This window comes from Rattus norvegicus, chromosome 3, assembly GCF_021556685.1.
Source record: "Rattus norvegicus strain SHRSP/BbbUtx chromosome 3, alternate assembly SHRSP_T2T, whole genome shotgun sequence".
NCBI classification, from domain to species: Eukaryota; Metazoa; Chordata; class Mammalia; order Rodentia; family Muridae; genus Rattus; species Rattus norvegicus.
The window spans coordinates 87349655-87372498 of record NC_141536.1 but is presented as its reverse complement, the minus strand read 5'-3'; the positions used below and the strand labels follow the sequence as shown (position 1 = coordinate 87372498).

At 46.9% G+C, this 22844-nt stretch overlaps 1 protein-coding gene and 1 long non-coding RNA gene across 5 annotated transcripts in view; one reads left to right on the top strand and one right to left on the bottom strand.

Moving 5' to 3' along the window:
• Nucleotides 1–22844, top strand: part of Prr5l (proline rich 5 like) — a 173209-nt gene that overhangs the window by 139795 nt on the left and 10570 nt on the right. For all 4 annotated transcript variants that reach the window (NM_001080150.1, XM_087653268.1, XM_087653269.1 and 1 more), the window contains 4 exon segments: nucleotides 3772–3829; nucleotides 8521–8612; nucleotides 15133–15273; nucleotides 20716–20842. In NM_001080150.1, the coding sequence (NP_001073619.1) occupies nucleotides 3772–3829; nucleotides 8521–8612; nucleotides 15133–15273; nucleotides 20716–20842 (418 nt within the window).
• LOC147995601 (uncharacterized) lies at nucleotides 14083–22508 on the bottom strand. The gene is made up of 2 exons (XR_015684514.1): nucleotides 22212–22508; nucleotides 14083–16178 (listed from the first exon to the last, which is right to left on the bottom strand). It is a non-coding gene; the product is annotated as an uncharacterized LOC147995601 (long non-coding RNA).

The window sequence follows — 22844 nt, the reverse complement described above, 5'->3', positions numbered from 1 at the left end:
CAACCCTCTTATAGTGCTGGGTTATAAGTACTTACTACCACACTCCTCTACTTGGATGCTGGAGATTTGAACTCAGGCCCTCATGCTTGCCTGTGAGTACATACCTACTGACATATATCCCTAGCCCTGGATGTATTTATTAATTCATATTATAACCTGGACTGGCTTTTGGGTTTGTTAATTTCTTTTAGCACCCTAGTTTGCCACTGCCTTCCTCAGGGTATATAATTAGGGTAATGGGACAAGATGATACAAACCCCTCCTGGAATATGTGCCTTGCCAATGTGATCAAAGAGAGCTTGCAGATTTGTTTTGGAAGAAGGCCCGGGTAACAGTGTTGACAACAGACGCTCAGGAGTCCTTCAGTGCAGAAGGGACCTTTCTGAGGGGACCTTTCTGAGAACCTTGTCTCGCTCAGAGGAAGTGCTGGGACAGACACTCTAAAGCAGTGGTTCTCAACCTCTTCGAGGGTCCCATAGCAGCTATCCTGCATATCAGATATTTACATTATGATTCATAACAGTAGCAAAATTACAATTGTGAAGTAGCAATGAAATAATTGTGTGGTCGAAGGTCTCCACGACATGAGGAACTGCATTAGGAAGGTTGGGAGTCACCGTTCTAAGGTCACAGTGGCATTTGTGCTCAGGTGGTGTGACAGCTGTCCTTTCCCCTCATCTGAGTACTCTTTCTCATCTATCTTGGCTGCCTGGAGGTCTAGATCAGCTGACATTGGGCTGTGTTCTTGCTTTCTGACCCAGAGGCAGATGCAGTTGCTGGGCCAGAGCTGGAGAACAGGTTGGCACTTCGTTGTCATTCCCTGTGCAGTCCATAGTAATTTTTTCCCCTCCAAGAAAATTGGCACGCTTCAATGTAGTGTTATTCTAACTCTAATTCAAGTTCCATCTGCCATCTTGAAATTAAACAGTGGCTAATTACATGTTAAAATTGGGTCATATCTGAATCCCAGTGGGATTTTAGAATCTGGATCATGTGTGCCTGTCACAGAAATGTGCTAGTGCTTTTGAAAACTCTCTTGGCACAGAGGCAGGAGAGACGGCTCAGTAGGTAATGTGTTTGTTGGGCATGCATGTGGACCTGAGATTGGATTCTCAACACCCATGAAATGGCCAGGCCTGGTTGCAGGTACCAATACCCCCCAGTGCTGGGAAGGCAGAGGCAGTAGGATGCTGGGGGGCTTGTTGGCTAGATAATCTTGTTGAAATAGTGATCTTCAGGTTCAGTGAGAGACCCTGCCTCCAACAAATATGTGGAAAAGAGGCTACTCATAGAGGCAAGGACACCACATGCAGACACATGCACACAAACACACACACCCTGAGAAACCCTCAGAACAACTGTTAAAGTCCTGTTGTCACAGTGACTTTACCTCTCACTCCTGGGAAGATGTTAAGCTTTCGTCACCACCGTCACTGATCACTAAGGATGTATAGTGGTATGTGTCTATAATCATTATGTTTTTAAGAACTTAATGATATGCCAGGGGTATCATGACAATAAGAATTTAAATGTTCCCAGCACAAAAAAATGTTAAATATCTGAGATCTACCCATTACTAGGACCTCGTTGCTACACACTGCACACATGCGTTGAAATGTCACAAATGCACAACTGTTATATGTCTGCTAACATTTTTAAATGTGGGGCCGGGGAGATGGCACATAACTGTTTCTGCAGAAGACCCAACTTCAGTTCCTACCTCCTGCATGGGTTGACACACAGCTGCTTGTGCCAACAGCTCCAGGGGACCAGATGCCTCTGGCCTTTGTGAGATCTGCACTGTTCTGTTCATATTCCCATTCAGGCATAGACTGCAAGCGGTAACACAAGTGTTCTTAAATTAAAATCATTTGAACACATAATAAGACACCATAGCTAGTGAAAGACGAAGAAAGCTAGTGAAAGCAAGGAGGGAGCTGGAGGTAGAGGAAGGAAGGTTACAAGTTTGAGACCAGTCTGGGCTACATAGTGAGACACAGTCTATAAAGTAGGTGAGCAGGACCTGACCTGCTGTGGTTTTCACCCTCCTCCCACCCAACCGTACACACTGCTGTTGTGCTGACTACTTTGTGTGTCGGCTTGACACAGGCTAGAGTCGTCTGAGAGCTGAGAACTTCAGTTGAGAAAAGCCCCCAGAAGATTGAGCTGTAAGCAAGCCAGGCACTGTTTTTAATCAGTGATTAATAGGCAAGGGCCCAGCCCATTGTGAGTGGTGCTGTCCCTGGGCTGGTGGCCCTGGGTGCTCATAAGAAAGCTGAATGAGCAAACCACGAGGAGCTAATGTAGAGCATCCTTCCATGGCTTCTCTGCATCATCTCCTGCCTCCACGTTCCTGCCATGTTTGAATTCCTGTGTTGATTTCCCACAATGCACTGTAGCTCAGGATCTGTTAGTCAAATAAACCTTTTCCCTCCCAAGCTGCTTTGGTCACGGTGTTCATCACAGCAGTGGAAACCCTAACTGAGACAGCTGTACTGGGATCTTTGAGTTTTATAAAAGGGCTGTGTGAGGAGAACATTGGCTTTTTAGTTTGTATACTGTCTTTGCTCTCTACCTCCCCCATGAAGGAGGGCAGGTCTTTGGTAACCTAATGAGAGAGGCCATCAGTGATCTCAGAGTTTCTGTAGCTCACACAGGAGTGGTTTTGTGTGTTAGGGACACACACACACACACACACACACACACACACACACACACACACACAGAGGGTGGAGGTCTCGGTGACATGATTCAGAGTGGAAAGAGCTTAGCCTCTGAAACCTCTTATGAGCAGGCAGCCATTGGTAAGCGATGGAGGATTGAAATTCTCTGATAGAGGTAGGACATTCATTCATTGCTGATTGCAACTGGAGAGAATTTAGCCCGGCTCTCTACAACTCTCCCATGCACATACCCTGTTGAATGGATCCATATTCGAGATTGCCTAAAAGTTTGCATTTGATCTCTTTGTGTTGTATCAAACATGAGATTTATTCTTTTTAAAATTTTTATTTTTTAATTAGAAGCATGTGTGCCTGTGTGCATGTGTGCCTGTGTGTTTGTGTGGGGGTGGTGGTGGTGGTGTATTTGCACAATAAGAGCAGGAAGAGTTGGACCCTGCTGGTTCTAGAGACATAGGAGACGATGAGTCACCCGATGGGAGTGCTGGGAAACCAGAGTCACTGAGCCACTTCCCAGCTGCCTGAATTTGTTTCTTTGTTTTGGGACAGGGGTCTTTCTTTGATGGGCTATTCTGAAACTCACTATGTAGAGCAGGCTAGCCTTGAACTTATGTAGATCCACTTGGCTCTGCCTTGAGAGTTCTGGGCTTGTACCACCACGTCTAGCTCCAAGTATATTCTTAAAACAAAACAAAGCAAAACAAAACTAGCTCTGTTTAGTTTCCCATTTGTCTAGGCTCTCCATATGGGGTTAAGTCATCAAGAGCCTCAAGGGCTTTGGGCTCAACAGTGAATTGGATTGGTTCCCTTCAGTATCTGTTAGTTTGAGAGATGAGTGGGGTGGTGACTGCATTTGGCTTTTTGGCTTACTACCCTTGGGCTATGTGGTGTCTCACAGTCTTCCTCTGAGGTTCCTGCTCTTCCAGGACAAAGAGCTTCATAAACTGTCTAACACACGGGGCCCGAAAACTCTGCGCTGGGAATGGGAATTGGAGGAGTTGGAAAAATGCCCCGTAGTATAGCTTGCCTATGATCCAGTCTTCTGGAACAGAGTCACTCAGCTCTTGTGCTCTTTGTTTTCTCTTGGCAGAACCAGCTTCTTGCAAAAGGACTGTCCTTTGTGGAGGAGAAGATCAAGCAGTGTGAAGGCAAGTACAAGGCACTGGCGCACGGGGGCTCTGACTCAGTCTCTGGTGTTTGCAGGGTTGAGCCACATCTGTCCAAAAGCAGCAGACTCCCAGTGAGTGAGTCACCCCTGCCTCTCTCTGCCTTCAGTGGTTTGAACCAGCTGCCCCTGTCAGTGCAACACAGACTGCCTTTGCAAAAATGGACTACAATGGGGTGATTTAGTGGAGACCAGGTAAGGGTTTCCACAGATGCATCCTGGTGGTGCCCTTTGAAGGGATAAGGGTAAATGCTCTAAAGCAGATGCTTCTGGTCCATCTGGTCTGTTCTAGGCTGTTCTCCATCCACCATTGCAGTATTTCTTGGAATCATACTAGACAAAGGTGCTCCCAATTTGGGGAACAATAGGATAAACCGGCTCTCCCTCAATGCGATGTGATCTGACAGATGAAGAAAATTTCTTGGTCTGTCAGTGGTTTTAGAATCCAAGTGACTGGATAGAAAGAAACTGACTGCAGAAAGGTCAGGCAGAGCTCTCAAAGGAAAGAGCGGATAGCCCCTTCCATTCCACTGAGGGTTTCTAGGGACTTGGCTTAGCTTGTTCTCTAGTTTGCTAGTGAATCTTGGCACCTTTCTGCCTCTCAATCTCTTTCTCTCTCTCTCTCTCTCTGTCTCTGTGTTTCTCTCCCTCCCCCTTCTCTCCCCGTCTATATCCCAGCAGGCTGGCCTCAAACTTACTACATAGGGGAAGATGATGTAGAACTTCCGGTTGATCTTCCTGCCTCCACCTCCCAAGTTCTGGGGTTACAGCATGCACCACCATGCTTGGTTTACGCTGTTAGAGATTAAACCCAGGGCTTTGTGCATACAACCCAAGTATGTTATCAACTGAGCTACATCCCCAGCTCAGAGTCTCATTTTAAAAGGATGAAATGGGGTCAGGGCTTGCAGCAAGTAAAAGGTACATATGTCAGCAAACTTTGCACACAGCTGGTCTACCTATTGTGCTCTAGCCACATATCCTTAGTATAGGCCAGAAGGCTGTGCAGACACACTGACTTCATAGGGCTGTAACTAGCCATATACTAGAGTACATGACTTCAAAAATACATGGTCGAGAGCATTATGTCCAGTGAAAGACATTTTTCCCTATTTCCTGAGAAAGACACCTGCCCAGTAATGTGGCACTTGGCAAGACAAAGTTGGAAGAAAAATAAGAAATAGATGCTAGAAAGTTCTGGTGCTTGGCTCAAAGCAAATGTCCCCCAAACCTTTGGAAATAAGCTATGGTAGAAATACACACACACACACACACACACACAAATGAATATATAAAAATAAAGATCTCATTTGAAGTTGTGATAAAGCACATGATATGAGATCCCTGCCTGTCAGCCCTGACTTTTCTCCTCTCTGTTGTGGCCTCCAGTTCCTCACCCTGAACCAGGAAACTCCAAACCATCTTGCGCTCATGTTCTCGTGACCACCGTTCACACCTGGCTTCCAGGGCTTTGCCTCATAGGGATCAAACAGCAATAAATCACATTTTTGTTAAGTGTCTTCTTTCACTGGATATGATGACCTCTCAGGCCATGTCTTTTGACACATGTCAGAAGACGCATGGGTTTTTTGAGGCCATTTACTCCAGTATATAGCTAGATAATACTTTCTTCATCCATCTACCCATCAGTGCTGACTCGTTTTGACTAGAAACTTAGTGGTTCTTTGTATCTGGGAATCAGGTTAATACACAGGTATTGGAAGGTAACCCTCCAGTCAAGGGAGGGCCAAGAAGCATTTGTCCCTGGCTAGACCCCTTTTGTCTGTCTTGTATATCCTGTATGTCAGTTCTGAGGAGTTACTGAACCTCCTGGAGATGTGTAAAACCAGTTCTGTGAAATAGGCACTGAGTAAGATTGAGATGTCCTTGAATCAGGAAGGTGTCCTTGAATTGTGTGTAGACACGAGTGACCTTCAAGCAGAGGTGGACTCGAGTGGAAACCCACAGATGGACATTCAGTGGGATGACCGAAGATCATTGAAGATTTTATGCCTATAAACCCGAAGCATGGCCAGGAACCTGGTGATGTCCCTGAGGCTTCCTGGTGTCTGGTTTGTGATGTTGGAGCCCTTTCTGCACGCTGAACAGGCTTAGGGGGCATTTGAGAAGTGTCCTTGTCTTCAAACAGAGTAATCCTACTCTTTGCATTAGAATGTCAAGAAAGGTTTTGTGGAGGGGTTCTCGTATCACAAAAACTCAAGTGTGGGGATAACCAGGGTGCCCTGTGCCATTGCTTAGCGGAGGCGCTCTGGCGCCATGCCTGCTCCCACTTGGGTTTGTTACCGTCTTCAGCTGTGCGTGACAGCAGCTGCAGGGCAGGGCACCATCTTGTTTTCAGTGTTTTCTACAGTTGCACTGACCTTCCCTCTCAGGATATTTTTTATAGCATCCTGTATGCCGCTGACAATCTGACTTCTGTGGTGCACCAAAGAGAAGACTTGATGACAGCCATCTAGAACCTTCCATTCAAGCTCCTTCACCTTCATGGGGAGCTGACTCTGACTTACATAGGCTGTTTCTGGAAATGAAGCTACCTGTTTCCTATATCTCTTTCTTCCTTTGTTGGTCTGTGTCTGATGCTTTCACAGAACACTTTCTGGAGCCTTTTTTTCCTCCCTGATTTTTGCCACCATCAATAAGATCAAAATCTTCCAGAAGGTACCTCCCAGCTCCAGGGTGGAAGGACTCATGAGGTCACTGTCTTAGCACAGAAGCAGGCACAGCGTTGCCCCACAGGGTTCTCCCTCCTTCCCTTCACCATAGAAAGCTTCAGATAAGGGCTACCAACAAAGAAGACAGAACAGCCTTCACCCCTCTTTGGGGTTCATTTTGGACTTAGGGAACTAAATGTCCCTACCTCATCCCGAGAGGGAATAAGTACTGCTTATATTGAAAGATGATTCTGTGTGGCTGATCAGTCAGTAATTGGATGCCAGCTCCTTGGTAGGTTCCAGGGGAGCTAAATTGGAAATGAGAACAGAGACTAATCAAATCATCATATATTAAAATATGTCAGTCGTGTGTGAGTGTGTTAGTGTTTGGGGTGTGTAGCCTGTAAGGATAAAGTCTTATCTGAAACTAGGAGGGTTAACCGGCAAGTTAGCCGAGGAGGTGGGAAAGAAAAATTGGGGCAGAAGAATTATTATCACATGCAGAGGCTCTGTGCTGATATGAGGAGCCGAGCTCAAACCTGAATAGCCACACTCCAAAGACAGAGGGAAATCTAGCTGAGGATGAAGACACAGGAGAAGGAGACAGATCCTCTTGGCTGTGTGTCCCATATTGTAGAAGTGTCCTTTCTCTAAGAGAAAATGGAAACTACTCCTACTAACTAGATAGGCTTGCCCTGTAATGTCACCTCTTTGGGTCAGATTTGTGCCTCCTGCCCCTCAGTGACCTGGCATCTGCAAAAACCTACACATTTGGCCCTTGCCATTTTTGGCCACGAAGGCTTTTCCATAGTGGTTTGTTGATGTGTCTGGCTTGGTGCTCTGCACATAAAGTGTACAAAGGACAAACATGTCCCGGACTCTCAAGTTCTAGCTGGATGGTTCCAGCAATGTTGGATTAGTGCTTTGCCAGGGAAAGCAGAGGCTGACACGGTCTGTATCCACCCTGACCTTCCAGCAGCTGCTAGCGACTAGCTCTGTCCTTGTTCTGTGCCTTCTCCCCAGCCACTGCTCTTACTGGCCATTAAATTAATAGACAGAAGACACTAAACGACTCTATCAAGATTCGTTCCGTGGAACTAATGGTGTTTTGCCAAACACAACTCTTGGTATCTTGTCTTGGCTGACCCAGTTTCAAAATGAGCAGAAAGTAGTAGCCCATCAGCTCTGACATCTAGGTCATTAAGCAGCTGCCACCTCAACCAGGCTCTCTTCCTCTCACATCCCTTCAGTGGCATGAGGTGGCCTGTGTACTGTACCCTGTGGGTGGTCTTTGGCTTCCTGGTGCCCGGGTGAGCAGCCACGGTCAGGAGGTGCCTCTCAGCTTCAGTGTGACAGTGGGTGAAAGTGATACTCTAGATCTCCTGTCTACATCTCACCTGACAGTTCAAGGCCAGAATCAGGCTGGAGTATATACCTACAAACAGTGTGTAACAACAGTGCAAATGGAGCGGTATATAACTGCAAACAGAGCAGTGTGTAATGGTGCAAACAGAAGGGTGTATAACTGTGCAAACAGCAGTGTATAATTGTGCACACAGACTGTTGTTTATCTGTGCAAACCAACCAGTATATAACTACGCAGACAGACACAGCTGTGTATAACTGTGCAAACAGATCAGTGTCTAACTGCTAGCAATCATCAGAACAGGTAAAGAATGTGAGGTCAGGGACCCCGGCTTTGCCTTTGAGCTGTGTATTGTTGGTCTAGTTACTTGGTGTCTCTGAACCTGTAAGATGGGGTATCAGGGCCTACTGATGGATAATGTTTGTCATGTGGTCTTAAATGTTCTCCCTTTTCTGCAGAAGTTTGAGGGTAGAAAGACCCTGTAGCACTGTGGCTATGCTCCCCAGGTGTTAGTAGCTCCCAGCTACAAGTTCCCTAGTATATTCGACTTTACTTCTGAGAAGGAGCCTTCCTGTGGCCTGTTCTGTGAGTAATGACAGGTTCTCTCCTTTCTCCTGTCTTCTCTCCTGTGTGTAGGTGACAATCGCATTGAGGTTCTGGCTGAAGTCTGGGACCACTTCTTCACCGAGACACTCCCTACCCTGCAGGCAATATTTTATCCGGTTCAGGTTAGTGTTACTGGGATGCAACAGCCTGTCTCCTCCACTGACCTAGGTGATCAGGCCTCTTGTTAAGAGGGGAACAGTCTGGAGGTGGGGCACTTCGGTTAGAAAGGGCTCCAGAGGCCTTCTGAGAACTCTTTGTGCCTATATTTACCCTCTAGCTTCAAGTGAAGAGGAGGGTCTTAAATACAACCAGCAATTTGTAGGTCCTTGTTAACCTCATGATTTTGAAATTACACACACACACACACACACACACACACACACACACACACACACACACACACACTCTGAACAAGGTGGGTTTTCTTTTTCCTTCTCTTTCCTCCTTAACCCACCAGTCTTTTCCACTGGCTTTCTCTTTGAAGTGCAGTTTTAAAGTTCCTTGTTAGTGCACATTGATCAGAAAGTGTTGGTTCATCAGGATGGCTTCACATGCGTGTCTAGTGCACATGTGTGTCTAGTGCACATGTGTGTCTAGTGCACTTTCTCCATATTCACTCACCCCCAACCCTCTGCTTCTCCTCCCTACTCCCTCCCCCTCCTGCTGGTCCCCCTGAAACACATTTTTAAGCAAATTGCTGTTGTCCTGAAGTCGTGGAAAAGGATAATGTTCCTTGTTCTCTGATAGACTCTCAGAGAGCTACATGGCATGCTGGGTAGGAGGATGTGCGGGCTGGAGCTCTAGAGTGTGGGCATGTCAAGGGTATTTAACTTAATGCATACCCGTCTCTGCAAAACGTAGGATTGGGATTTAGGGCTCATGAGATAGCATAACAGTTAGGAGTTTGCACCGTTCTTACAGAGGCCCTGGCTGGAATTCCCAACACCCAGGTTGGGTAATTCCCAGCTGCCTGTAACTCCAGGTCCAGGGCATCCAATGTGCTCTTCCAGACTCAATGGCCCCACACTCATATGCACAAACTTTTTTTTTTTTTTAGCTGTCTTAAGACACACCAGAAAAGGGCATCAGATCTCATTATAGCTGGTTGTGAGCCACCATGTGGTTGCTGGGAATTGAACTCAGGACCTCTGGAAGAGCAATTAGTGCTCTTAACCACTGAGCCATCTCTCCAGCTCTCATTTGCACAAACTTACACAAAGAAACAAAGATGTGCTTATAATCGAACGTAATAACAATAGTAAGTGTTTTTCTAGAGTGTGAGATTTAGGGCAGAGACTCTTGCCTCATGCTTGCTATGGAAGCGTGAGTCTGTGAATTGAGATCCTCATCTCCTGTTTAGAAGTCGGTTTTGCTGCATATCAGCGGTTGGGGGAGACAGACAGATAGATCTTTGAGTCTTGTTGGCCAGCCAATCTAGCTTAACTGGTGAGCTAGTTCTCCCCCAAATTGCTTGCACATACCTGCAGCCTGCTCACATTCCTCTCCTCCCCCTGGGGTTAAGGCTTTTCCTGCTCTGCTTTGTTGAAGTGTGAGTGTAATAGGCAGACTGGAAACAGAGCCATCAGCAATGGTTGGAATTTCCTTATTCCACAGTGAAGGCTCCAGGAGATTGTTTGCACGTCACTTGCGGTGTTTCAAAGGAGCACGGGATGGCTTGCACTCCATACCCGGTATTTAAAATTTTGCTAAGGGATGTCGTTTCCCGTTGCAGACTTGCCTTCACATCCCCTGCACACAATGCATATAGCAGCCTGGTTGAAGTCTGCTCCTCTCATCATGCTCTCTGAACCAGTGCTAAGAGACCCTCAGTGCCTGCACCCACAGATACCCCCTCACCTGCAGGTGTCACCCCTTAGCAAGCAGCAGGTCCTCAGAAAGACACACCTGAGGGTAGCAAATGAAAATGCTAGGTGTTACCTTAACTTTGATTTTTATATAAACGACAAATAATGCATTCTGATATACGTACAGATGAAAAAAGAATTTAGTCAGCATCTGTGATAGCATTCCCTCTAGGCTCCACATCACAGTTACCTGGCAACAGCCAGGTAATGCCTGGCTCACTATAAAAGGGGTGTTTGGCCCCCTCCTCACTTTCTTTCTCTCTGCCCATTCTCCCTTTCCCCCTCTCCCCTCTCCATGTGTTTCTGGCCAGTCTCTTCCCTCTCCCTCTCCCTCTCCCTCTCCCTCTCCCTCTCCCTCTCCCTCTCCCTCTCCCTCTCCCTCTCCCTCTTCCTCTATCTCTACTCCCTCCTCAACTCCCCTCCCCATGTCCTAAATAAATTCTATTCCATACCGCATCTGTCGTATGGCTGGTACCTCAGGGGGAAGGGATGCCTCAGCAGGAGCCCACAGGAGCACCACACACACACACACACACACACACACACACACACACACACACACCTCACCATACCAACATATCCTGTTCTTTCTTTTTTATAAAACACAACATCTTGCGTTCAATCTGTTTAACCCAAAGGAAGATGATGTTCAGGGTCATTTGTGCAGCAGCTGCCCTGACATGACAGTGGCTGTAGAATGTGGCGTGTGGGTCAGGATGGGTGCCGAGGGACTCAGAGACAGGCAGGAACACAGCCATGCAGACCTAAGGATGGTTCTCTTTTGATTCTTTTAAGAGGTGATAAGATCTGGTGGTACATGGTACTTCTCATTTCACTCTTCTCACCCCTGGCCAGTGGCCCACCCACCTGGCCACTCTCTTCCCTGTGGACCTTGAAGCATCTGCCTATGCTGACTCATTTTATTTGCTAACAGAAATGGAGAGGGAGAGACCCGGATTCAAAATATTAGGCAGAATATTCAAAGGAGCTGAGGAGATCCGTGACAAATGGGCACCAAGGCAGAAGGCACGCTATGTGGGCAGCCTGTACATTGGGTAATGTGGAAGTGATTTTTCTGTTTCAAGCACAGAGGTTACAAGCACTTGCTTTTACTTTTGGATGAATAGGTGTCCTCTCTCTTATCTACTATGAAGTGAAGTCATATCAGAGTCTGAGGACAGCCCAGGTCCTAGTTAGTGGCCATGAATGGTAGTCTCAGGAAGCAGTGATTGGCTTGTTTCTGTTAGTATAAACCAGGTACCTCCTCTCTCTTGTTGACTGCTTTTCCTGACAGCCTGGGAGGCCAGCGTTTGTACATAAAAAAGGCCTTTGTGTCTGCTGAGACCGTCGATGTAATCTCCACATTATGTGCACTGTCTGCACACACAGGTATGGGGTACTGAGGACAGTCTTGACGTAAGTTGCACCTCACACTCTGGTCTTAGGATTGCTTGAGCTCACTTTTCCACATAGGAAGTACCTGGTGCTGATGCTGTACAGCCAGCCCTCTGATCATTTACTAAGCAGACTCTCCCTTTCCTGAGCATGTATTGTTTAACCTTAGCTCGGAAGGTTTGAAGGCCAAGTCTCTCATCTTTTCTAGGAGAGTGCTGTCTAGCCCACTCCCAAGTGACTGCAGGTCACTTGTGTGAAGAGGTACTGCTGGGAACATTCTGGAAAGGAGATGGAGTGGGAAGGGGCGGAGTAGCAATAGAAAAGCAGGTTGACTTGAGAAGTTGCCCTAAATTTTTGTATCTCTTCTTTCCCCCTGGCTTGGCCAAGCAGGTGTGTTTGGAATGGGTTACTCTTGAATGTCTACCATGTTTTCTCTCCATATTCTCCAATGTGTGGGAAAATGTGCTCTCAGATACAGATAAGTCAGTGTGTTCTTTTGAGAGGGCAATGTGGCAAGATCATAGTGTGTGTGTGTGTGTGTGTGTGTGTGTGTGTGTGTGTGTGTGTACACATACAGGTAAAGGCTAGATAGAGGCCCATGTCAGGTGCCCTTCCTGACTGCATATTTTTCGAAGCACGGTCTTACTGAACCTGTTATCTCCCTGACTTGGCTAGGTTAACTGACCCTGAAGCCCTAGCTCTGCCTATCCAGTGCTGAGATTACAGACTTCGTGTGGTTTTTAAAATGTGTATTCTGGGGGCTCAGACTCAGGCCTTCATGTCTGCTCACCACTCACTTTAACGAGCCATCTCTCCATCCCGTTTTAAAGGCAGATGTTGACAGTGAAAGTTGAGTGGTAGTGGTCTGGGTACACGCACAGAAGTGTTCAGAGTATGGTGGATGAGCAGGTTTATTGCAGAATTGTTGTGTTGGGGAGGCATTTCAGTTGACGCAATGGCAGTTAGAGTATATTCACGTGTTGGAATACTAAATGTTCTTAAAGTAGTATGGGGCAGGAGAGCAGCGTGGTGCACTGATATGCAAAGGTGTCCAAGTTACACTAAGCTAAATAAAGGCATGGCCTCTGTGTGTTTAAAGGTTCTGTGTGTGATTTTCTAGAGGTAGAGACAGTCAAGAAAAGTCCAGAAGATAAACGTAAGTCTTGGAAGAGTGGTTTCTTCTATGGATACCAAGCATGCTACAGAAGGTGGCTTCTGCTCATCCTAACCGTGTCCTAACTGTTTGGATAGTAGCCTAGAAATAGTAATTACTTAGTGATTTAGAAATGAAATCCAAAACAAAACAGTCAAGAGCCACCATCCCTGTGGCTGGCAAGTGGAGAGGCCTCCAGTGCCTGGGGAGCCTCTGGGGCTTCCCGGAGAGACCAATTATGCAAAGTGGTTCTGCAGTGGCTGATAGTGGGTTTCTGCAATTGCCTTCCTATTCCTTGCTTTCTCCTCTTCCCTCCAGATTGACATTCAGGCTAGTTTCAAAAAGTCTGCCTGCCTCCTCTGTTTCTGCCTCCTATGATTGAAATCAAACACTTCCATTACTGATATCACGTAACTTGGATAGTTTCTGCCAGCCCCCAGCAGCCTTTATTATTAAGTAGCCTGGCCTAAACAGAGTAATAAGGGGCAGTTTTGGGTCACTGGGTCTTGCCTTCCTTGTCATCTAGCTGTCAAGCATGGGTAATACCAGCTTCCCAACTCTTTAGGTGATGAAAGAGAAAGATTATACATGAGGGGTGCAGTAAAGAAACCACTGCGATGGCTGCTCCCCAGTTAGTGGAAGGTTTTTATTATGGGAGAGGGAGGGGAGAGAGGGAGGGAAACAGAGAGAGAGAGAGAGAGAGAGAGAGAGAGAGAGAGAGAGAGAGAGAGAGAGAGAGAGAGAGAACACATCAGAGGCATCTGGAAGAGTCCAGAGCCAAGAAGAACAAAAGCAAACTGGACATAGTCCAGGGCTAGGGAAGCTAGTAAAACAGCAAGAAAGAGAATAAGAGAGAATGGGGGCGGTGCTATTATAAGGGATCTGGAACAGGCTGGTAGCTAGCAGAAGGGCCAGGAGGCTAGTGTGGGAGCTTTGAGATATATAACAAGTACTTGTGAGTAGGGACTGAGGGAGCCTGAAGGCCAGCATGGGCTTTAATATGCAGCCACAGGTACCTGTCAGTGGACAGCCATTTGTCCCTTCTGATTGGTGGGAACCCATCTCATAAGTTCCTAAGGAATTCTGACTTTTATCTGACAGTCAGAGATCCTTCTCTAGTTCAGCCTGAGCTAAGGCATGATGGTTATTTCTGCATATAGATACTCTCTGAGACCTAACAAAGATCAAGTAACAATACCTTTTATTTGTAATCATTTTAAAGGTATAGAAAGAAAAATGTAAAACCTTGAGGTATAAATTGCAAGGTCTCAGGTGTGTGCTTTGAGGAGGGCATCGAGGATTGTAGGGGGAAGAAGATTATTAACATCATGGATGAAGCACAGCCTGGCCGGGCCTCTAAGGAGAATCCAGTCTCCATCTTTACAGATAGACAGCATCGTGGAAGCTCTGAAGAGGTGTTGGCTGATTGGAAGATGATCACCCATATTGGAGAGAGCAACTGTCTCTGTTTCTTGCTGCTCTTTCCAAGACTGATCTTACCTTGAACCCCGTCCCAGGAACAAGGATGAGTCATATTTAATCAGAGCAGTGCATGGCTGGTCAGCTTTATCGCCACTTCACACACATATGCATAATCTTCGAAAACTGTAAAATGCCTCTCCAAATCCCAGGGTTCCAGTAGATGAGTTTAAGAAGAACACACACAAACCACAGCCAATTCATGGTGATTAGTCTCACTGTTTACATCTAAATGCTTAGGGTCCGCCTAGCACACAGAGCCTAGCAAAGGCAAACTATTGGCACTTTGATCCCCACCCCCCACCCCCCAACTTGGCCTGCTACCCCAGCCACTGAAGTGGCCACACTCCTTCCACACACGCTTTACTTCTGTATTAGTTACTTGTGATTGTGTAAGAATTTATCGGATGAGCACTTAAATATTTAACAGATGAGATTGAGGGAGCAGCCTTGGTAAGGAGAGAGCGGTGATCTTTCTCTTTTCCCGCCCTCCTCTCTCTTACTCCTTCCCACCCACTGGACTCTCCTGACAGTATGGCCCCTGTTATTGACTTCGGATTGTTTAGGCGGGTTGTCTTAATGCCAGAGGAAACCAGAGCCTGGTCTTCTTCTGGGATAGCCCACAGGCCTTACCCATGCCTGTCCCAGCCCATCCCGAGTGCACTGTGAACACTTGCCCTGGACTCCTTGAGGCTGGTGGGGATTCAACAGGCACTCACCTCTCACCCCTCCACCTGTCTTCTTCCCTAGGGACAGGAGCTGACCATCCGCCAGATCTCCCTGCTGGGCTTCCGGGACCTGGTCTTGCTGAAGGTGAAGCTGGGTGACTTGCTGCTGTTGTCACAGTCCAAGTTGCCTTCTTCTGTTATACAGATGCTTCTCATTCTGCAGGTGAGCTCCGAGGGGCCCTGTCTCTTATACCAGCAATCAGACAAAGGATCCTGCCAGGCTGGAGGTGGGGAGGAGGTCACAGAGCAGAGCAGTGTAGCTGAGCCGTGCCTTCTGCTTGTCTGTCCATGTTTCTTGGTTCACCGGCCCATGTACCTATGCTGTGCATCCGTTAGGACCCTATTGCTATACTCAGGGCCAGTATTAGAGTAAGGGAAGAACATCTGGAACCTGATTTCCTGGTAGCTGTGGCTTTCTCCATCCCTCGGGTAGGATTTGGGTGCCCACATTCCCTCTGCCCCGAATACTGTTGTCTGGGACAGTCAAGACAGATACTAAACTTTCTTCTCCTGCTTGCGCCCTCAGCACCCAGCCCAGAGTCTTGAGCACAAAAGTAGCTGTTCATTGTGGTGCCAGCTAGTGAGGAGTAGCCATCCTTCTGCACTCTTTACCAATGTCAAGGAGCCAAGGACTGCAAACAACGATAAAGTATCTGCCACAGTTGAGTCAAGATAGACCTAGAACTCCTAGATGGGCTTCATGAAGGAGCAAGACCGTGTCAGGCCTCAGAGCTCTGGTCACTTCTTGTTCGTTCTTTCTTAGTTTTCTTTAATGCTGTCTCTTGTGACCCTGCCTGGATGCTTTTGGACTTTGTCTTTCTCTGTTTGTGGAATTATTTGGACCACATTAGATGGGACATGCCATGGTGTTTGTTTCCAGAGAGACACTACCCAGACGGCTCCGTCCTGTCTTCTCATCCCAATCTTAATCAGCAGCAGGAAGATGGGCTAACACTTCTCGGGCTCTGGTTGTTTGCCAGGGGCAGGCACCAGGACTATAAATGTTCTGTTTTTCTTCAACAGTCCAAATAAGCACTTTGTGAGGTCAGCGTTGTTGTTTTTCCCATGCTCCAGACAAGGAAACAAAAACAGGACATTTATGCAGTTGAGTGAAATTTCTCAGTTGGTAAGAGGTAGTAAGATTAAAGATGCAGAACTGTGAGCATCCTGCTTCCTCCTGCAGGTAAGGGATCTATCTGGTTGATATACGCTGGACTTGGGGATCCCCTTTGTCCAATCAACCTTGACCTTGAATGTGATTAGGTGAGACCAAAGTGCCCAGGGGAGCCCTTTCCCATGGTGTGTAGGTCTCAGGTCCTTCCATCACACTCTTGATAACTGATGAGATTTCACCAACCCCATCTCCCCTAACTACTGTGCTTTTGACTATCTTGGGGCTATCTCTCTGCGTGTTCCCCTTTCCTGTAATAAGAAAGGGGGAAAGGGTCATTTTAGAGATAAGGGTGGGTATCGTTCTAGAATCAGCCTTTTTGTAGAAGGGAAGAGAAGGGTGGGTGTGGCAAAGTATCCGAAGCTTACATCTGACATAGTGAACTCAGAGCTTAGCTCCTAAATATGGAGTGTGGAAAAGGAGCCCCTGAGGGTTCTAGGAGTGAGGTTAAGAAGCTGGGCTCCACGTTCTGTTTCTGTTTTCACTTATAACACCCATCCAGTATTACTTACTTCCTCTTTAGCTGTGTCAAAACACCTGAGAAAAACAACGTAAAAGGGGAACTGTTCATTTAAGTTTACAGTCATCGCTCAGAGAAGGCACGGTAGCAGGAAGGTGAGGTAGTTGGCCACACTGTGTCTCCTATCAGCAAGTAGAGAGGGGCGAATGCTGGTATTCAGCTGCCTTCCTCTTTCTATGCAGCCCGAGACCCCAGCCCAGGCAATGGCTCTGTCCATGAGGTGGATGGGTCTACCTAACCTAGAAAAGCCCTCACAGAGATGCTGCCCGGGGGCTGTTCCCATCAGAGCTAACTACCACGCATCTTTCTATTTGTGGTCATGGCTGCCTTGTGAGGATCTTCCCCATCTGGAACTGGGGCAGGAGGACCTGCTTCTATAACAAAGGCCTTTTGAGGTTCTAGGTTTTGTGTGAATCAACCCAACAATACATGGCATCACCCCCTTAAGGTCTCTAAAGATATACCAGAACTTACATCTACTTTGACCTGTCCCATTTACCCACCAAGCTGTGCACACGTGATTCTTTTCAGCGGATCTTAGGGAATCCACTCAAATGTGTCCCTAGGCCTACAGCCCCTCCATCCTTCCATCAGACACAGAATCTGACTAATGCTGACCTGGTGCTGTGGCCTTCCCGGTCCCTGCAGGGCTGGGGTCTTGGTGCTCCTTTTTTCTCTGCTCTAAACACTGGTGTCTGGAGCAGTCAGAGCAAATCTTAAGCTTCTTCCTCGTTCTTGTGCCCTCGGCATCCTTGGTCATAAAAGCAGGTGTTCATTGAGCATGGCTCAGAAAGTGATGGAGCCAGTTATAACGAACCCAAGGTCTTTGGCTTGAGCCCAGGATAGCTTCTTCCTGTGGAAGCATGGAATCCAGGTCGAGAAGCCCCATGGCTGTGTGGCGGTTCTGGGAAACCGGGCAACGAAACAGTTCCCACTGTGGACCTTGTTTTTCTCACATCAAGGTATTGGAGGGTCGGAGAGGTTAACTAACTCACTCGGGGGTATAAACTGAACTGTGTGAGCTGGGCCAGTCAGCTATTCCTGATTTTTCTGCTCTCTTCACGTCTCAGTCTTCCTTCCTGCCTCCCTCTAGGTATTGGAAATACCCTTAGAACTTCTAAGATGGTTACACTCCAGGGCAGGGCACTTGGCATCGTTCCCCTCTTAGCTTCCTGGAAATAGATCTCCTGGACCCTTTCTCCCTTGGGAGATGCAGAGCTGAGGCAGGGAAGAAGGCAGCAATCAATGTAGTTCCATCCAAATCTGTTTTCTAGGGCCCAAGGAGCAGAAGCTTTGGAGTTTGAATAGGGTGTTCAGGGAATCGACTCTGGAACTACTCCTGCTACAGGGAGTGTACTGTAAATTGTCTGACGCTCCCCAGGGACGTGAGATCTGGACGTGATGTTCCCAAAATGACCTGACTCTGATAATAAGGGAAAAGAGCCTTTCTCAGACTTCAGCTCTCTTTTCCATCAGTCTTCCAAACTTTCTTGAGCCAATTCCCCCTTCTTGGAAAATACAGTGGCAGCTTGTGCTATACTAGACTTCCTCTTCTCGAGGGGTCCCACCCAGAGGAGAAGGGAGGCCTTGAGTAGGGGCCCTGCGCAAGACGCAAGGTGTGTGACATTGTCCTTGGAGGGACCGGTGCTCAGTTCAGTAGCCTCCCATCTCCCATTGAACATTCTTAATCATTTTTGATTGTAGGGATCAGCTCCTTTGTTCTGTACTGGGCCATGAAAAGTTGTTATTCATAGGCTGTGATGTCCTGAGTGGTTTGGCAGTGAGATAGAAGGCCGAGGATGTCCTCATGGGCCATGTCTTTTGGAGAGCCACTCAGTTGCAAGCTGTGTTATCATCCCTCTTGCCTCGTCCCTTTGCCACCTCTTTTTCCTGTTATATCTCTTTTGGAGGAAAAGAAGAAGCTGATGAGAATTATCAAGGGAAGAAATAAAAGAAGAAAAATGTTTCTAGGCCTTGAAACCTAATAAAGGTAGTTTTATGGCTTGGTTCACTCTGCTCTGAGGTCTGGTTCTGGCTCCTTTGCCTTCCTACTGCCTTGAGTGTCCCGCTCTGGTTTGGGCCAGCTGTCTCGCTTTGGGCCAGTTGTCTCTGGTTTGGGCCAGTTGTTTCCGGTTTGGGCCAGCCTTCACGTGTCTTCCTGAGTCTAGCAGCTTGCTTGCTTTCCATGCTCCTTTCCAACACTAAGCATTCTGCTGCTTGAGCTCAGGGAGAGTGGAGCTGGAACAGAGGGTGTGGAGAGTCGCCACGCCTGTTTCCAGCGCCACAGTCAAGCTCATCCCAATAGTCACTTTCTCCACATCTGTCTCTTCCCTTTTTAGTCCCAGACTGCAAAACTCTGCTGATATTCTCTAGCCTCTTCAGGCTTCTTGTTTCCTTAAACTATCCAGCACCCAGGGATCTGTGTCTCATTTGGTGCAGCCGAAAAGGAGCAATGGAAAACCCATTTACTTGGGCACCACATCTCAACCACAGATCCCTAATCTGCAGGAGTCGGCCCCACTCGCTTCACTCCGCAGAAAACTCTGGGGCTGTAGTGAGCTTTAGCTTTTAAAGGGAAACCATTCAGGACCAATTTTGAGAATTTGAGGAGATAATCTTTCTGGCTAAGCACAGAGACCCCCGGAGTCTCCCTTCTTTCCCGTTCAGTCCCTTGTTCCTTTCTGGTCTTTGGGTCTTTGCCACCTGGCTTTTACCTCAGATGCAAGTTTGATGATGCCTTCTATGCTGGATTGCAGAAACACACCTAGAAACACACCTAGAACCCCTTTCTAGGTCTTTCTTTCTCCTGTTCTGGGCTTTTCTGTGCTTTCTCTCTGTTTTCTAACCTGGTAACAAATGGTGGACGAATGGGCTCATAGCCAGATAGCTTGGGAATTTGTTTGTTTATTTTTTAATTTTTTGTCATCTATTGGCTGTGTTATACTAGGCAAGTTTCTTTTTTGTAAAAAAAAAAGATTTATTTATTTGTTTTATGTATGTGGGTACACTGTAGCTGTCTTCAGACACACCAGAAGAGGTCATCAGACCCCATTTTTACAGATGGTTGTGAGCCACCATGTGGTTGCTGGGAATTGAACTCAACACCTCTGGAAGAGCAGACAGTGCTCTTAACCACTGAGTCATCTCTTGGGATAATCATTGTGCTTCACCACCCCTCATCTTTAGAGTGAGAATTGGAACTATGCTACCTATACTGTTCTGGGTGAACCAAGATTTTGTTCTTGAAAGGTCCAGTTTCTGGATTTACTTCTTAAACTGAGTTTACTTGTATGTATGTATGTATGTATGTATGTATGTATGTATGTATGTATGCATGCATGCATGTATGTACCTATGCATGCATGGTTTTTCAAGACAGGGTTTCTTTAAGTAGCCCTGGCTGTCCTGGAACTTGTTCTGTAGACTAGGCTAGGCTTGAACTCAGAGATCCACTTGACTCTCAGTGTCTGTTTTAATAGACGCTCATCTCCCTTTTAACATACTTACTGATTTTCCATTCAGGGCCCTGCATTTTCATTTTGGAAAGGGCCAGGAAAACTTGTCATTTATGTTTCACTAGGCAGCCTGTCAGAGGTGCTGAGGAATGAGGGCTGCTCCCTTCGAAAGGTTCTGTGTAAACCATGTCCCCATGTCCCTGGGAGAGCCATCCAGCTCCAAATCTTGCATTTATCCTTTCTCCCATCTCCTGCCTCCTGCCCTCTCTCATTTTCATCTACTGACCTGGGACAAGTGCCCAGTTTTTTTGACCTGCTTCCTTCATTCTAACCACAGGGAGGCTGACTGTGGCCACACTGCCTTGTACACAGGGCAGGGTCATTGACAGGTGTTGACAGAGGTCCACTGCTTTGACACTTTTTCTCTGACCTTTATCTGTCTTGGGTGTTCATTTGCAGAGTGTTCACGAGCCCACAGGCCCAAGTGAGGGCTATTTGCAGCTGGAGGAGCTGGTGAAGCAAGTGGTGTCTCCCTTCCTCGGCCTCAGCGGGGACCGCAGCTGCTCACGCCCCACACACTCACTGGGTAAGAAGACTTAGCTCTGAAGTCCAGAGGCTTGTGGGTAATGATACGTGTTATGAGAAACGAAGCATCAATTGTCTGCCCAGCACTTTGTTCTAGTGAAGACCAGCGTAAATCTTGGTTTGTTAGTTACAGATGTTCTGAGGCCATGTGGCAGCAACCCTGCCCCTCTACCAGTCTTCCTCAGAGACTGGCCCCAACCTCTGTCATAATGCCTGTCTCATCCACTCCTTTGGCTTTGATCTTTCTCATTAGCTTTTTTGTATCTGATACCAGAAACTATATTTTCTTATTATACCTGGCTTAGTTGGCCTTACTATTGCTATAATGAAACACCATGACCAAAAGCAACTTGGGGAGGAAAGGGGTTATTTCACTCACAGTTCTATATAATAGTTCATTATCAAAAACAGTAAAGGGCAGGGACTAAAACAGGGCAGGAACCTGGAGGCAGGTTCCTGATGCCGAGGCCATAGAGTGGTTACTGACTTGTTCTCCACGGCTTGCTCAACCTGCTTTCTTAATAGAATCCAAGCCCACCAGTCCAGGGATGAAACCACACACAATGATCTGGACCCTCCCCTCATCAATAATTTATTAAGAAAATGCCATACAGGCTTGCCTACAGCCAGATCTTATGGAAGCATTTTTTTCAATTGAGGTTCCCTCCTTTCAGATGACTTGTGTCAAGTTGACATAAAGCTAGCCAGTCCAACACCTGTCACTCATGTGAGTGAAAACCCACCCATGGGGGCTGGAGAGATGGCTCAGTGGTTAAGAGCACAGACTGCTCTTCCAGAGGTCCTGAGTTCAAATCCCAGCAACCACATGGTGACTTACAACCATCTGTCATAGGATCTGATGCCCTCTTCTGGTGTGTCTGAAGACAGCTACAGTGTACTTACATATAATAAATAAATTTTAAAAAATTAAAAAAAAGAAAACCCACCCATGATATTTCTTCCCTTGACAGTAGCTCACCACCCTGTGAAGCCACCTTGTCACTTTTACAGTCAGATCTTTCATCTACTGTCCCTACTCTATTTCTGTAAGTACTACCAGGTCTTTCATTGCAAGGGATGGAGTTCCTGGATTTGGGAATAAATTCTCCTGGGGCCTCCTGCTTTGGTGGCTAAAACGCTACTACAGTACCAGGCAGTGTCTTAGGCTCTGTATAGAATCTAGAGGTGAATCAGATCTGCTCCTTCTTCTGGTGAGATCACAATCTACACAGTCTCAGTAGAAACATCTGATGTCATAGTACAGTATACTGTAGGATAGTCCCCAACAAAAACATGACCTTGGTAGAAATAGCCTTGTGAAAGACTTTTGATAAAGATTCTTTGGTTACTGCCTAAGATGTAAGACTTACAGGGCAGACTCTTGCTTGTTTCTGTCTTCGGCATCTGAACTGGAGCCTGATGTACAGCCATGCAGTAATACAGCTGGTACTCGAACATACTTGTTAGACCGGTGCAGGCTGCTGTACTCCAAAGCCAGGGTGGCTTGCACTCGAGAAAGGTGCAGAATAAAAGAAACATCACCTGGATTATACTCTCTTGGGCCTCCTCCTGAAGTGATGGATTAGTAGTTGAGCTTCAAAGGACGAGGAGCAGTTTCCAGAGAGCACTCTGTCCTTCCTGGGCCTCTTTGTGTGGAAGGCTGAGTCTTCTACTGACTGTTGTCTTGGCCCTGGTCCTGTTTCTCTGGAGATATTTGCTTTACCACAGCAGCCACAGATTGGAGGAGGCTGCTCCATTCAGCTGACTCCGAAGTCTGCCCACAGGTTCAATTTCTGATCTCTTCCCCACTCCCTTCACATAAATCTGAAAGATATTGAGGGAAGACAGTCTCCCGATCTCTGCCTCTTCCCTAAACAGGATGTTGTTTTGTCTCTGTCTCTGTGGAGCCTACCTTCCTTATTAGTGTCTGGGCTCAGGTCGTTTCAGAGACAGGGACACAGGGAGATATCAGGATGCCAGCAGGTTAGCGGTGTTATGCCAAG